A 16,349-nucleotide genomic window follows, 5' to 3' on the forward strand; every position below is an offset into this window, starting at 1 on the left:
AACATGCCTGAGAAACAATGAAACAAAATAAATCCAAATTGAAAATGTCAGTTTATTGAATAACAAAAATATTTCTCCATTCTGTCACAGCTATATTTAAATAGAGGTTCAATGTGAATAGTCAAATAAATAATGCTATTGTTAATGAATAAATATTAAATACTGTTAATAAAAGGTAATATTCAAGATGGTTTCAGATCAAGATTGTAAAACTTTGAGACAAACGTACTGTTTTTATGAACGATGCTATTTTCAACAGCTCTCTTTTTAACCAACAAGTGCAGTGCTGTTTACGAACCATATCTACCCTCTGCTTTCTCTGAAATTAAAACGAACACATAAGTGCTCCCCATGTTCAAGTCTGTTTTCAGGACCTGTTTGATGCTGCTCTTGTTGTAAAGGCCCATCTCATTTACTTCATTCGTTAACCCCCTTCATTTTTGACTTTGTTTCTTCCCATCTCTTCTTTCACTCTTCATTACATCTCTTTCAATCTGTGTAATTCCTGCTGGAGAAACATGTGGATGAAATTAGTGTGGAAGTGAGCTCTGGAGTCCAGGAGGATACACAGGGTCGGGAAAATCTCTCTATCTTCAAAGTGGTTGCCTGGAAACAGATAACAGTTTTATTGACTTTTCATAACATTTCAAGGATGTGTCGCTCTACAATCATTGGCTTTTTTTAGGTGGTATTGTCCCTTACTCACCACGTTCATTAAACACATATCAGGACTTAAAAGTAGCAGAGTTTTTCCACATATCTACATGAGCAGAAAGCCCTCGAGTTGTATTAAAAATTTACGCTGGATGCAATTGGAGACAAATGAAGGTCTGCTGCAGGTGACAAAATGGAGATGAAAACATATCCATCCAAGCTGAAAATATTTTCAGTAAAATAAGCAAAAATAACGAGTTCCCAGTAAATGCCGTCTGTCTGAGGTGTCTCACACACACACTGCCACCTGTCAAAGCATAGTTTCAAAACAAGCTACTTCACACTCAAGGCCAAATCAGTTTCTGTCTATATCAGCCATGCTTACACACTCCCCTAACAGAACTGAGTGTTTCCCTCTATATACAGCTGGTGTATCGTATCAATACAGTACATAATACAGTCTCTTCACTTCCTGATTATACATCGTAACATCTGTAAAATTGAATCTCCCTGTCCCTCAACATCGTGGACACAATGTTCATAAACAGTTTTATCCTATTACCTTTCATAGATTGTTCTTTGTAGCTTCTTGGTTACTGCTTCTATTTTTATTCACTAAGTTCAGCCTCCACATCTTCTACATGTGTTTTACCTTGTTTGACCTCAACCTGTCCTGTTTGCTCAGTCGTTATTTATACAATAACCAAGGAGAGTGGTATTATATTACTGACGTAAGGTGTCCGTACGGATTCATGTTATCCCAACATATCCCAATTTTTGGTGTTCAGATAATAATAAAGAACTAAAGGAAATAAACTTTACTCTCCAGAAAGCTGCACCACCTCACCTGCAACAGAAAACTCAAAGAATTCCCTGGTGACTTCTGAAAACATGTTCTCCAGTTGTTGGATGAAGCACAATTTCTCAGGAACTGTGCTGAAGACCTTGCTGATCTGCTGCACCAACTTCACTGCCCAGCCCATGTGATAGCCGTCCTTCTCACACACCTAAGGGTGAAAGAAATGCAAGGCAGAAAACTTCACAAATACAACTTTTTTTCTCTCAGGACAAGTCAAGGCTTATATAACACAATCAAAAATAGAGGACATTGACCCATAGTGTTTTACAAATGCTGCCATAGCTTTAATAACTTTACAGATTCAATTAATGAAATTAAGAATGCGTTAACTGGCATGGTTTACTGTGTCTGCTTTTCCTGCAATAAGAAATCAGAATGGCCATGGGCGATTTCAATCCAAATCCTCGGAGGTTAAAAATAAAATCCATTAGCAATATTGATTACAGAGAAGAACTACTCTCTCAACAATGATTAAAAAAAGATTACTTTTTGTAAGGGCTAAGAACAAAATTTGTTTGAATTAAAGTTGTTATACGTGCAGTTAGAATATAACTACCCAAAATCAGAACCATGGACAGCACAAGTGGTTCCTCATGCCAGGAGAGCAAATACTAGTATCAATACATATTACTGTTCTAATGACATGAGATGGATCCGTGACGCAGTACAAATACTCAGCATGATGTTAGCATGATCATCTCAAAGCAATAAGTGTTGAGCTGAATCTCAGGAAATGGAACTAAATACTACACTTCCCAGAATGCACCGGCAGCAGCAAAGAGGTGCTTGACACCTGAGCAGTGATCACTGATTTAGAGCACCTGGGAAGTACTGGGGGAAGCTCAGTCAGTCAGCCAAACAATCTTCAGAAGAGAAAGACACGAGGAAAGAATAAAGAAGATCCAAGTCCATTCATGGATTCAGTCCAAAGACACCAATGGTTGGTGAAATGTTTATTTGCTTTCTTGGTGGTTTGAAATGTTTCTTGATATGGCCAAGTTTATGTTAACTGCTCACTGTGTGATTGGTTAATAAAAGCCTGCAGCATTTACTCCATTTTTATGTCAAATGAGTTTGAATTAAGATGTTTCATTTTGAGTTTAAGTAAAAATATAGAAAATATATATGTTCTGTTAAATGTTAAAACTTTACTAAAATGTTGGTTATTCTTTATTTGGTTTAAAAAGGTTTAGGTGATTGATTTATTTAAATGGTTAAGTGACTAATATGTCAACTTTTTGGTTCTGTGTTTGATGGTGTGAACTTTGTTTCTCTGTCTTTAAAGGTTTACAACCTATTGAAATATCATGACCGACAAACTAAAAGGAAAATAAAAGTTTGAGTTGGAAATTTGAATTGAGTTGTCCTCGCGTCCTTTGGAGGGAAAGAGAGGTGGACTTGACAATAAGGTCTTAGATCTGAATCTTGGCCATCGTCATCTCAGAGTGTTTCCTCATGTTGGTTTCCATCCAGTAGAATTATAGCAATGTTTCTGCCCAAATGGTGTTCTCTGCCTTTTATTTTGTGCATGTTTAGTCAAGCTTGAGCAACAGATCAATTAAGAGCCAATCATATGCTAATGTACCCAGCTAACCATAAATGAGGCTTAACTTCATCAGTTTCATTTTTTCTACTTGGCAGAGGCTAAAATATCTAGTATTCTTACCAGTACGATGTAGACGATGAGTCTCGAGATCTCAGTGAGTCGCCCACTGAGGGCCTTGCTGGCCAGAACAGTGTAGCAGAGGTTGCTGCCACACAGCACTAAAAGACGAGCTATGTTCTCCACATGCCATGGTTGAGGAATAACTGGTGAAGAGATAAAAAAAACATAACTTTAGGGAGTACTAGCGATTAAAAAGCAACATTAGTTTTCAGTTTAAATCAAGGTATTGAAGTGTTTAAATAAGATTTAGCTTTGAAGTAAAGACATTCACTGGGGCAAAAGATGCTGTAACTGAAGATTGCCAGAAAAACAATACGTAGTGCTGTTTTGATAAAGAAATCATTCTCTACAGGATTATACTAATTTCTTTATTTTTTTTTTTTATCTAGGATTCTGTAACCCTATTGTGCATGTCTCTGGGTTGTGTGGCATTAAAACATTTGACAACCGCTGACGTAATGTACCAGTGAGTTCCTCCAAGACTGCCAGCATCGAGTCAGTGTTCCAGCCTTTGACTTCTACTTGGCCGAAAAGCTCGAGGATGGCCTTAGCCAGGTCCCACAGAGCACTGTGAGGTAAACCCCTCTCCACCAGATCCTGCCAGCCGAGAGAGCCTGCACGGAGGAGAGCATCTTACTCATTTAACGCATAATGTACTGCATCACTATGGAAAAAAAACAAGCTGAATATAGAAAGCATAATTGTCCAACACCAGTGCAAGCTACTCTGGTGTGCTCTACTACAATACCACACAGTGGACAGTTTATTGGGGTCCATTATTTTTGTGCTATAGATTTAACTACTGAGCACTTGCAGTTGTTTACGCAAATAGCCTTACATTATCCATTTGAATTAAAACTTTAAATGGCAAAAATGGCAACTTTTTGAGGTTAAAACTCAGCACATGTAATTATATAAGACCTAATTATATAACATCAAATCATATAGCTCATGGATATAATACAAACAAATTAAGAAACTTTCCATCTGGTTACACCGTGAGTGAGGCCGCCATACTCAATGCCCAATGTACTACAAAGGTTAAATTAATCAATTAACGGATAAAAAAAACTTATTTTAAACACAACAAAACTAGCCCAATAGACATGTTTTCATCAAGTCAACATCAATTGATTTTTATGGACTCTTCTGTATAAAAGATACTCACCCTCAGGCCGTAGCGGTCCGTAGAGGATGAACAGTAAGTGAGCCTGGCTGACCATTGGCAAAGGTTTCAGGAGCTGCACGAGCCAGAACTGATGCTCTACCTGATTCGGTTGTGGGTCCAACAGAACCTGACGGCAGAACAGACGAAGCTGTAGCTCCTGGTGCCACTTTGCCCCTGCAGACAGACGTGCAAACAGATTTATACACTTTTGTAGCCTCAAAAGACTGCCATAAAGCTCAAAAATATCCAATCAATCAATCAAATTGTATTCGTATAGCACCTTTCATTAGCTTAAGCACAGTCCAATGTGTTTCACAGATGGTGGATGAGTCAGAAATAAGACAAAATGAACAGATAGAAAAGATTTAAATGACAAAATGTTAAGATAAAATACTAGAATAAAAATTAGATAAAAGCTGAGGTAGTTTTAAGTTTACGTGTGAAGATTTCAACACTTGCTGTTGCTCTCAGGTCCTCCCGGGTAAAGAAATTTATAAACTAATACATAAAATGATGGGCATTCAATATAAGGACTTTAAAACGTGTGTACTGTGTTCTCGCTCTCTGGTCTTGTTAAGCACTCGGGCCACATACTTCTGAAATAGCTCTAGATGGTTTGTAACATTTTAAGGAAGACCAGACAGCAGAGCCTTACAGTAGATCAGGATGCTCAACACAAAAGCATTTTTAAGTTTCTCTGTGTCACTCAGAGAGATAAATCGTCGTGCTGTCGTAATATTTTTGATGTGATAAAAGGCAGATTTGAAGCAAACCCCCATGAGCCTTACATTTCAAATCTGAGTCAAGGATCACAGCAAGGTGGCCTGTGGGGAGTCCAAGGAAATTTTAGAACCAATGAAGCTGTAAAAAGGTTTGCGACACCCTGACAATAAACCTAAAATACATTTGTCAACGGTAAAAGCCCCAGAGTTTGACAGCAGCTCTTAAGTCCTTCTTACTTCATCCCTGTGCAACATTTTTAACTCGGTGTCTTTGCTGATGTTTTTTTAGCCATTCACATTTAAAAACCACTCAGGGAGTCATGCTTGTCATTAACTTCAACACCATGGATCTGACCCTGGCGGAGTGAAATAAACTGTCTACAAGTACTAAGAACCGGACATGGTGGCTTTAACAGAAAGCACGGCTTGTTATCTATCTTGCACCGTCCTCTTCTACATTCAGCAGCATTTTCACACACAGAAACACACACCTGGTTTTGCAGTGATTACAGCTCCAATTTTCTGCAGCAGGTTTGTCAGCTCACAAAGGAAGTTGAACACTCTGTGGCACTCCAGCTCATCCCACCCTGCAATCAGTGTCTGTAAAGGAATCAATATAAGACCCCTTAATATTTTGTATATTACCATAAAATGTCCTAATTTGCCAATTTCATTTTTTACTGCCAATATGTTTATTAAGCATCAGGATGGAACACAAAGGTAGAGAAACACGTCATAAGCCAAAAGTTTTCCAAGCTAATATATTCAGTGTTTCTACTATTATTTTTTCAGTCTTTTCAGCTCTTATTAATTAGGTGTCTTAGGTGATGATATGTTGTAAAGTCAAAACCAGCTATTCTTTGCTATGGCTTTTATCAGTTCGTGGTATTTCACCGTGTCACAACACTGGGCTGTGACAGCATGATATGCTAAAAAGGTTATCTTTAAAGGAGGATGTCTTCAAGCTTTATTAATTCATTAAATATGAATGCATAACACTGTGTTCATCTGCTCACAGCTGCACCTGATTTGTCATTTCCTTTAATTACATTCATAGTCTGGAATCTGTACATGAGGCTCCCTCACCTGGAGGAAGACTCCACAGCTGGAGAAACCAATGCAGTCTGGTGTTAAACAATGCTCCAACATGAAGCAGGGAATCTGAAACAAATCAGTGGTACATTGTTGGTGAATGTCAATAAATATTAGAATGTAACAATATTTTGTTTCAGCACTAGGACCAACAACGTGCATGATATAAACTATTTTACTGCTTGACAGACTGGTTGTCAAAACTATTTCATACTGGGGAAAAAAAAACTCTTTCTGTCAAGCTAAAACCACAGTTAACAATCACCTTAATTATTTTGTCAGTGTGTGCACCTTTTTGAAATTGCTGTATTCTATGGTTCAAACCCTTTAAATGTGCAAATTTAACTTACAAACCAAAGAACGTGCTTCAGTAGTGTCTGTCTCTGTCCTCTTATCCTTAGTAAAATTAAAAAGACTAAAACACTGAACAAATCACACCAATCTCTGCTTGCTTCACCTCTCTCCTGTCCTTTTCTTACCTGTGAAAACCTGCCAAGGATAAACTTTAACCTGTCCTTTGTTGGTAGTAACAGGGTGCACCTCTTAAACAACAAACCTAGGACATCAAACACAGAAGCATATTATCAAATTGAAAATAAATCTTAGCCTCCTCATCCATAGTACTGTGTGGTAATCATTTAAGTGTATGGCAGGAGGATTTTAGCAATGTGCTTGAAACAGGTCAACAGGTGTGGAGCAGTGACGAGAGCTATACAAAACAGAAACAAAACCTTCATTAAAATACCCAGGCTCCTGTAGTGTTCAATAGTGGATCTCTGTTCAAGGCAGGAGGGCTGATGAAAGCGTTGGATGATGGTTTTGTTCTTCCAGGCTAAGGTGGAGATGTAGTCCACAACATTTCTTGTAATGTCCTTGGACACCATGCTGAGCACACTGATGTCCAGCACTGTGAAACACACACATGCACTTCAGCATCAACTCAAAATGTGTTTCAATGAACCTGTTCAAGTACAAAGACAAAACTAGAAAATGTCTGAAGAAATTTTGAATGTGACAGTGCACTATAATTTATAGAAGTGTATATTATTTTGAAAAAACAGCATATAGTCTTTGGGAAGAGTGACGTAATGTCACCTGCTCTAAGTAAGCAAAAAAATCTGAATTTTACAAAAAAATTATAAAACTTAAATTGCAACTACACAAAACCGTAAAAGATATCAAAACACAGATTTATACTAAAAGCATACAAAGTCTTGTGACCTGTTTAAACTCTGAATGTGGTTTCTACTGTAAAATATGCTAGAGGTACAGGGTTTCAGAGATGGTTCAGTTTTGACACTATGTCCAGCCGACTTCACATTGGTTTCAATGGGGATTTTTAATGCAGTTTTTTAAGAATTTTGGAAAAACCGAACCACAAATCGCTACCAAAACTCATAGGACATCATTCCTAATAGAGCAGCATGTGTTGATGTATAATTTGTATGGGTTTTCTGAAAGCTGCGGGACGAGTTACACACCAAAAATTATATCAGAAAGACCTATAATAAGAATAAGCCCAAGGACTAGCAATAAGTGTGCTTCAATGCTTATGCATTGGCACATTTAATTAAAACTTCCCTTTACTTCAAATTGTCAAGGTTGAAAGGTTAAGTTAAAGATTTTTTTCAAAGGAATGCCAATTCTAGGACTTGAAAAAACAGTTTCCTTTAGGTAGTCATTACTGAAAAGAGATTATTGCAGGGAGTACTGTAGAAACTGTGATAGGGGTAATTATTTGTCTGTATTGCTTTCATAGCTGCTTTTAGCTACATCAAACCGTCTCAACATGTAAACACAAAGAGATGCAACTATTAACTGACTGACCATTAAATGGATCGCCAACTATTCTGATAATCCATTAATTGCTTGAGTAATTTTTAAAGGAAAAAGGTCCAAATTTTCTGACTCCAGTATATTAAATGTCAATATTTTTTTGGTTTCTTTACTCCTCTAGGATAGCAAACGGAATATATTTGGGGTGTGGACAAAACAACACATTTGAGAAACAGCAATCAACATTTTTCACGCTTTGTCTGACATTTTGTAAACAAAAAATTTTGTCTATTAATCCAGAAAATAATCAACAAATGAATCAGCAATGCAAACAGTCATTATTTTTAGTCCTAGATTATAGGCAATATTATAGTATTGTTTCTGATGTTCAGGCTGTATGTGTTAAGTGCATCTAATATCCTTGTTTAGACTGTAATTAGCATGCTTTATTGATGGGTTTTACATACAAAATAAAGATAGATAGATAGATAGATAGATAGATAGATAGATAGATAGATGAAAATCTGCATTATATGATTTGAATTACCCTTTTAAAGCAATTTCGGCTAGTAAAAGTTCCTGGATTGGTTAATGTAGAACAAAGAACAGTTATAATAATATTAATGAAGAAAACTGCAGTCAGTTTTTGACAGACAACCACCACTTAGATCTGACCAGAGCGAAATCAGTAGTATTTTGTTTTTGTTTCTATATTCCCCTTGAAAGGGAGCAGTAATTACTTATACACAGTGAGGATGATAAAAGCTGTGGAAAGGTGGTGTTAGATGGTCAGTCTGACACCCACCGGACAGTTTATCAAGGATCATGCCGAACACCTCTGCAGGAACTCGGTGGAAAAAGCTGCCGCTGGAGGCGCTCTGGCTGCGGGTCATGACGGTCCTGACCGCTGGGTCGTGATGAGTCTTCTTGTAACGCTGGGATTTCTTTGTCCACTTATACTTGCCAACGTTTCTGGCTGCTTTCTTGACCATTGCCTCCACCAGTTAATTGCCTATAATTTTTAAAAATGCAGGAATTTTGGCTTGGAAATGAGAAAAAACTACTCGTGCTAACCTAGCTAGCATGAGACCTTCAGCTAATGCTACAACCTGCTAGCTAAACGGAGCTCCTCGCAAACTACGCTTAACTTCCAGATTTGAAGAGTCGCAGTCTCAAACATTTAATTAACAGGAAAACGTGCTAACTTTAGAACAATACCTTACCAGTTCTGTAAGTAATGTCAGCAGCAAAACGTCGGACGTGAGGTGAAGGCAGCTAGCTCCTTACCCTGTCTGTGTTTGGGAACACATCAGGAGATGGCGGCGCGAAACTGCTTTCTTCTAAGCGACAAGGACGGAAAACTAGTAAAACAGGGTAAGTATCCATTTAAAAAAAAAAAAAAAACAAAAAAAAAAACTTTGGAAATGTTGCTTAAGTTACAAGAAAAGCCACAAAGTGTTATGACTGAAGCAGAAGTATAACAAAAAAAAAGCTAATTGTGAAAAAAATGTAATGTGTTATGTGCAGTTTGGTAGCAGGACTATGCAGCATTTATCCTCATCACTTCCGTGTTAGCTCTGTGCTAATCCTAGTAATGTTAGTGATGGCATGTTTATTTAATGGAAGCAAATGGAGACAAGAGATTGCGTAATATGCAACTTAAAAGTTTTCCTCAGTTATACAGTTCAACTATTTACAAATATATAGTCCATATGAATAATGGTATATAGTTATAGTTAATTATGTGAGCCACAAAAACCCCCTCCTTACATTCTCTGCTGCCCAATATATGTATACAGTCAGTTTTAATTCCAGGTCTCTTTTTGGATAACAGTTTCCCTGCTTATCTTTAAATGGCATTAAAATTACTTAACTGGTGCAGTATGCTGATGCTTTGATAGCAGATTTTTTTCTCATAATGGTCATTATCCAAAATTAAATGGCAATAATTAAACTGAAATAATTCAAACTGTGTTATCTATCTTTCACGTTGCAGTTAAAGTCAGAACAACAATATTTGAAAAGAAAGTTAATATTATGCAAAAGGAGCAAGTTGGTATCCATCAAAATGACCCCTGGGGTAAGATAACTGCCTTCTTGGGATTTATTCTTTAAATTTTCTTTTACAGTTTTAAATTTAGTTAAATAATAACAAAGTTGTATTTCTTCATTAGGATTTAATTACCCTCAAAATTGTTTTCACTTAAACATAATTGTTATGTACTGTACATATTGATATAAGTTAGTTTTTTTTTTTTTTTTTTTTTTTTTTAAGAAAATGCAATTATTTTCATCAATTTTCATCCGATTTATCACAGTAGCACCATCAACTATTGGCTTTATTATCGCACTAATATTTTTCACAACACACATTTTGATGTGTCATACAGCAGCAGGAAAAACACCTTCATCTGCATGTGGAAGGTCCTACAAATGTATATGTTGATTCATGTTGGTCATGGCCACAGACTAAGTTTCTGACTTATCAGGACACTGAAGGGAACAAAGGCATTAATTGTTTAATCAGATGGCAAAATATAAAACTTTAATCAAAAAAATGTGCAATTACATTGGACTTACTTTGTCAAGGATTACTACTTCATTTTGATTAAATCTTGAAAGTATAAAAATTTTAAATTTATTTTCACTTGTGGAATAGTCAGTACAATGGCAGTGTCTGTCAGTACTGTTTTTTTTTTTTTTTTTTTTTATAGAGGTAATTTGTTTTGAACAACTGCAAATTCTGATATGTAAAATACATTCTATTTATATTGGAAATGTTTTGAGATGTTTACACATGAAAAATAGTATTTGTACAATTCAAAATTTAGTAAATTTATCCTTTCAGCACAAGGTGCATTATTTTACAAGTCTGATTTTGAAGTGAAGTGTTTATCACCAGTATTTAGATTGGATTAAATTTTTTGTTATTATAACTGCAAAAACTGCCATGAAGTGATTTTCAGTAACAGATGACATTTCAAAGTAATCTCACCCAGTCTTGGTTATTATTTCCATCTGTGCTTTACCTGCTGTGAAAAGCCAGAATGTCAATCCGGTACTGTTTGTCCACGCACTTGTTTTTGGCTGATTAGTGTTAATCATCTGCTGTCACTGTCAGGACAGGACATCTGTCACTTTTGTCTTTACTTCTTAAAGTTTGGTGGCCTCCCCTAAGTCCCACTGGACCTGCCAACCTCCTCTTGAGCAGATAATCAGCCACTGACCAGAATGACCTATAAATCTGCTAGTTTGTATTTTTATTTGAGTTTTGTGCACTATCTGTGCATAGACTGCAGTCAAGGTAGACAGTGCAGCTTTCAGACCACAGGATGGCCTGTTCTACACACATTTACTCTCAGTTTGTTCCACAGTGTGCAGCAAGCCTACTACGCTCAGCTGCTAATCACAGGATTATTCTACTTAACTAAGACTATTAAGTGTTCCACATTCAAATGGCGTCTCCCACAGGCAGACCTTGGAGAGGATCATCTCCTCACTATAGGGCTCTCTGAGAGGACTGAATGCTGCGTGAGGGACCGAGGGGAAGGGCTGGGAGAAGGCTCTTGTATACCAACAGGATGTCACGGTAGGTTACACTTGGGACACAGAAGGAGAGAGGAAGACAAACTACGAGGATAGAAGCTGGACCTCAGAGGAATTCACAGATAACCGTGCAGCTTTGAATGACCTCACCTGGCTTGCCGTATAGTTCGTACCACACATGTAGCTAAAACGCATACATGTGCAGCACCACAGTGTTGACTGGGTACAGACGTGTTTTTACTGTTCTTCTAATTGCAGTTAATAAATATGAATGCTTCTTTATGCGTTGCTAGTTGATTGCTTAATTGATCTTTTTATTTATTCTTTTCATTGTCTATCTCACTTTCAACAGATCTGATGATGCAGAGCTGAATTATTGAGGCAAAAAGCAGCACAGCCGGTGAAGACAATATCTCTTCTGTGTGTCTCTGCTGGACAGCTCTGCTCTGCCTCCGGCTCCACATTTGACATCGACCCTGTTTATCCGTCTGGAGCAACAAGCCAGCAGCGGGACTATCTGTCATGTCGTCTCTCACATGATGCTGCTGACACTGACAGAGGTAATGCCGATGATGATGATGATGATGATGATGATGACGACTTCTGAAACTGGCCAGTCACATATCTGACAGTCCTGCCACACACATACAGAAATTGTCCGGTCATTAAAGCAGGAGCAGAACCAAAAGCTCAGGACGAGCTCACCATCTGGACACCTGTAACCATGCCACTGTAGGCCTCCTGTTGGTGAGTATTCAGATGTGGAGAGCTTTTACTAAATATTCCAACTCTGCACAATATTTCACAATGTAGATATTGCAGTTGCCGCTGTCTCAAAATCAGGTGGTTTGCACAGTCATCACGGCAAACAAAATGAAACAAGATGCTCGTAACAGCTTTGCCTTTGTTCCTGTTGCGTGCTTGTTATGCCTTCAGTGTAGTCAATCATTAAGTAAGCACAATGCAGCTTCTATAACTGATATTTTAAGAGGTCCCAGCAGTGCCAGGTCTAACACTGAACAATAATCAAGCTTTATAAACAGCTACTGTTCTCTGAGGAAGTCAAAACAATGGGTCTGTATATTTTGGATTCTGTTGTTTGAAGTTTAAATTTAAAGTCAGACTGTTTCAATCTTGGGGGCACAAAAAGCAATTTTTATTATTGTTGTTATTTGTCAGTTGCTTTAACTCATATTTTCCAGATAAGTGAGTTAACATGGTTTAAAAAATTGCCCACTGATTACTCAGGATATTCTGAGCTACAGAATGTTTTGTTCAAAACATGGAGAAGGAACAAAAGTAAATGATTCACATTTTCATTCTATGAGGGAGAGGATGTTTATTTGTAGCCCAGAGCTACAAGTTGCACACTTTTTACAGTGCTGTGTGCGTTTGTAAATGTAAAACTGAGTGCCACATTATGTCAGGTCAGAGATTACATTGGGAATTATATAATTTGGCCCATTATTACAACAGCAGTCGCCCTTTTTGCCACAGTTTGGGGCCCAGCAGCTAGAAGCTCTTTCAGCAAGTCTTCAGTCCCTCACTTTCAAATACCCTGCAGAGCTGTGAAAAATTTCAAAGTTAGTGGCTTATAGCAGTGCTCTCAGCTTGGGTGGCTTCTGTAAATGTTTAATTTCCTCTCTCTCTCTCTCTCTCCTTTCCTGAGGGGTGGCGAAGAGCTTAACAAATAGGCTGCTGTGGTTTGCCCTCCAGAGGAGAGCGTTAAACAGGTGAAGCTGAACACTGCTCTCATTAGTTACACATGCAGTCACCTGCCACTCACCAGAGACTGACGCCAGAATACTGAAAGTTTCCGCAGCTATTTCTGCCCACTCTCGGGAGACACTTGAGGAATGGCTCAGACTCTGTGACTGGATGTAAGCGCAGTGGAATATACTGTACTGCTGGGGACCGTGCAGATAAGAGGAGTAATCCAGCCACTTTTCAGCCTGGGGAACAGTCAGTAGTTTTGTTCTGGAAGTGTTTCTTTTTCATGTGGGGCTTTGTTCCGTGTATTTAAAGAAGCATTTATGTTGTTTTGTCCTTTTTCTTATGAAACCTCTGAATCCTGTGTACAGCTATGCGCCTAATGAATGACGTGCTCTATAGATAAGACATCTAAATGCTGCTGTCTGTTACTGTGTGTGTAAATCTTCATCACCAGTAATTTCAAACTTTAACTTTGTACTTTGCAGTTCGAGCATCTGTCCAAGTGAGCCAATCATGGCCAGCATGGCGGTTCAGCTGCTTGGCTTCTTCTTAGGACTGTTGGGCTTTACAGGAACAGTAGTTGCCACCGTGCTCCCCCACTGGCGCAGCACGGCCTACGTGGGCTCCAACATCATCACAGCCACCACCCAAATGAAAGGCCTGTGGATGGAGTGTGTCTGGCACAGCACTGGCATTTACCAGTGTGAGCTGTACAGATCTCTACTGGCCCTGCCACGTGACCTGCAGGTACAGCACATACGCTGTTAATCAATGCATTACCCAGAGCACCTTAAGGTACCAACAACACTAAACATTTATCACTGACAATGTATATTTTGATAATACATCAATTGAAAAAGCCAGAAAATTTCATTCAGTTAAGTTTCTCATATGTAAGGATTTCCTGCACTTTGTTTTATATCATCTGAAGTAATTACTTTTGTGATTTAAACGATTGGTTAGTGAAAACAAACAACAAGAATCTTCCTTTGACTTCTGACTTCTAGAAAACCAGTGAATCTGTTAATCAGAAGATTAATTGCTAATGAGAAGAACTGGTCACCTTTAGTTGCAGCCCAAATCAGTGCAGCATAAATATTTTTGGGACACAGTTTCCAAATGAGTGGATGAATAGAAGGTCGAGTAATTCACTGAATTCAGGAGGGTGCCCTTTATAGACTTACGAATCCTAAATTCATAGAATTCCATCATTGCTGTGCACTCAGGGATTTAGTTGCTTTGCTGCCGTTTAATATGGTCTGTTATGATAAGTAGCATATGGGTGGCTAATTTTTTTTTAATGCTAGCAAGATGTTAATAAATCACTGACTAAGTAAATGACTTTATGATCCTGATACACTGGTATAACTTTTAAAATGTACATTTTAGCTGTCATCGTCACTTTACAATCGTGCTAACAGTTGTTATTATTCATCAAAAGTTACACTTGAGGTGTAAATGTAGGTATTTGTGAGAGTACACCTAGCTCTGGATAAGGAATTTACTCATAATGTAGAATAATATGGAATTACTAAACTCATAAATAGACCAGATTCACGAATTGCTTGATTCCCATTTACCTGCTACAGTACAGAATGCACTTTATGCTTGCAGGCTACATAATGAATTCTGTTAAAGCCAAAGTTTAAAGTGCTTGTCTGCTGTACTGCTCTCCATGTCAGGCTGCCCGGGCGCTCATGGTGCTCTCCTGTGTCACCTCAGTCCTGGCATCTGTGGTCTCTGTGATGGGGATGAAATGCACTCGCTTTGCCCGTGACTCGCTAATTAAGTCCCCCCTGGTGCTGAGCGGGGGGATTTGTTTTCTCTGCGCTGGGCTCCTCTGCCTCATCACCGTGTCCTGGACCACCAACGACGTCATCGTGGAGTTCTATGACCCTTTCCTTCCCAGTGGGTTGAAGTACGAGATCGGCCTGGCCGTGTACCTCGGTTACGCCTCGGCCTGCCTCAGTCTGGCCGGAGGCCTGGTGCTGTGCTGGAGCAGCAGTGCTGACAGGTCACGGAGCCCCCTGCTTATGCAGAGGAGTCAACCATCGTCACCTCCCCCTCCCTTCAACAACATATATCCTCCTGCCCCACTCTACAAGCCGCCAGAGGCCCTGAAGGGCAATCATGCTCCCTCACTTTGCTCCCTTTCCAGCAATGGCTATCGGCTCAATAACTATGTCTAAGAGTGGGGGAGACACTAACACAATAACTGTGCGTGTACAAATGAAAAAGATGCTGCATGGACCAGAGCAGCAAGTTGAACAATTTGCCAAAGTATTTTATATAATCTTAGCTTTGTGGGTATTTTTATCCCCTGCATACCCATAATATAGGCTTAAAATGGTAAAGGACAGACCAGTACATTGTCTTAACATATTTTACCAAAACACCAGATGACGCATTTGAAAGGATATTTGACACACTGCTCAGACTTTCCTCTAATTCTAACTGAACCTGTGTGAGAGAGAGAGAAACCTGTCGCCCTGCTGCTATGCACCTGAAGGACCAGAGGGTGGCAATATTTTACAGGAAATACTCACAGAAAGACTTCATAAATCAAGTCCATGTTCTATGTTGTGACACTCATATTAATGGATAAGCAGTAGTTGTGCCACTTCCGTGTTGTAGCCTAATTTGTGGTTGGGTTTGACTTTTTTGAGAGACTATAAAATACTTTAGTAACTTTTAAACTAACAGATCATTTTTAATTTCATTATTCAGTGTCTGTAAATCATTTTCATGCCAAAGAAAATAAACAGTTATACAATAATTATGCTAATGAGGCACACCACTAAAATTCAGAGCATTATTTACTGTCTTCATTCAATTTCAAAGTGTAAGTGAAGCAGTCCAAGTGCTCTTGTTTCCTTTGGCCCTGAATAACTCAGACAAGGAAAGGAAATAGAGTTTTTATTGACCTTTGCTTTTGTTGCTATGATGAGGTAAAATATTAGAAATTTTTAAAGTCCATGTTAAATTTATAGTAATAATATTAAGGTCGTTTGGTGATACATTTTGACCCAAATTCCATTGTTTTAAAAAGGACTGTTAACTTTTTAACACTCAGGAAATCCATTTGTAGGCGTGAGCACCAGACTTGGCAGTGAAACTGTCAAACTGTAAACTTCCCCATTATAAAGATGTGTG

At 38.4% G+C, this 16,349-nt stretch overlaps 2 protein-coding genes across 9 annotated transcripts; one reads left to right on the plus strand and one right to left on the minus strand.

Moving 5' to 3' along the window:
- Positions 1-39: 39 nt before the first annotated feature.
- Positions 40-9,278, minus strand: LOC111575391 (F-box only protein 47). Its single transcript, XM_023280468.3, has 11 exons — positions 9,161-9,278; positions 8,743-8,949; positions 6,907-7,068; positions 6,641-6,717; positions 6,156-6,230; positions 5,561-5,669; positions 4,348-4,521; positions 3,644-3,793; positions 3,180-3,322; positions 1,502-1,661; positions 40-606 (listed from the first exon to the last, which is right to left on the minus strand). Exons 2-11 carry the CDS (start codon positions 8,927-8,929, stop codon positions 479-481), a joined length of 1,365 nt encoding a protein of 454 aa, XP_023136236.1. The 5' UTR covers positions 8,930-8,949; positions 9,161-9,278; the 3' UTR covers positions 40-478.
- On the plus strand, positions 9,176-15,972 carry LOC111575392 (claudin-14). Of its 8 annotated transcripts, XM_055015388.1 has the most exons (6): positions 11,458-11,706; positions 11,836-12,043; positions 12,135-12,230; positions 13,153-13,216; positions 13,682-13,943; positions 14,879-15,972. In XM_055015388.1, the coding sequence occupies exons 5-6, from the start codon at positions 13,710-13,712 to the stop codon at positions 15,383-15,385; spliced, it is 741 nt and encodes a 246-aa protein (XP_054871363.1). In that variant the 5' UTR covers positions 11,458-11,706; positions 11,836-12,043; positions 12,135-12,230; positions 13,153-13,216; positions 13,682-13,709; the 3' UTR covers positions 15,386-15,972. The 8 variants fall into 8 exon arrangements, with proteins under 8 accessions (XP_054871364.1, XP_054871360.1, XP_054871365.1 ...); XM_055015389.1 differs by lacking the exon at positions 11,458-11,706 and adding an exon at positions 9,176-9,311 and having other exon boundaries at positions 11,836-12,230; XM_055015385.1 differs by having other exon boundaries at positions 11,391-11,526; positions 11,836-12,230.
- Positions 15,973-16,349: the final 377 nt, after the last annotated feature.

The sequence above is a fragment of the Amphiprion ocellaris genome, chromosome 11, assembly GCF_022539595.1.
Source record: "Amphiprion ocellaris isolate individual 3 ecotype Okinawa chromosome 11, ASM2253959v1, whole genome shotgun sequence".
NCBI classification, from domain to species: Eukaryota; Metazoa; Chordata; class Actinopteri; family Pomacentridae; genus Amphiprion; species Amphiprion ocellaris.

Bases quoted from the DNA above. Each gene is read 5' to 3' on its own strand.
- LOC111575392 (XM_055015389.1), top strand. From the start codon at position 13,710: ATGGCCAGCATGGCGGTTCAGCTGCTTGGCTTCTTCTTAGGACTGTTG. The intron at 13,944-14,878 runs GTACAGCACATA...TCTCCATGTCAG, and splicing joins CCCTGCCACGTGACCTGCAG to GCTGCCCGGGCGCTCATGGT.
- LOC111575391 (XM_023280468.3), bottom strand. From the start codon at position 8,929: ATGGTCAAGAAAGCAGCCAGAAACGTTGGCAAGTATAAGTGGACAAAG. The intron at 3,323-3,643 runs GTACATTACGTC...TCTCTTCACCAG, and splicing joins AGTCTTGGAGGAACTCACTG to TTATTCCTCAACCATGGCAT. The intron at 1,662-3,179 runs GTAAGAATACTA...TTTCACCCTTAG, and splicing joins TCATCGTCTACATCGTACTG to GTGTGTGAGAAGGACGGCTA.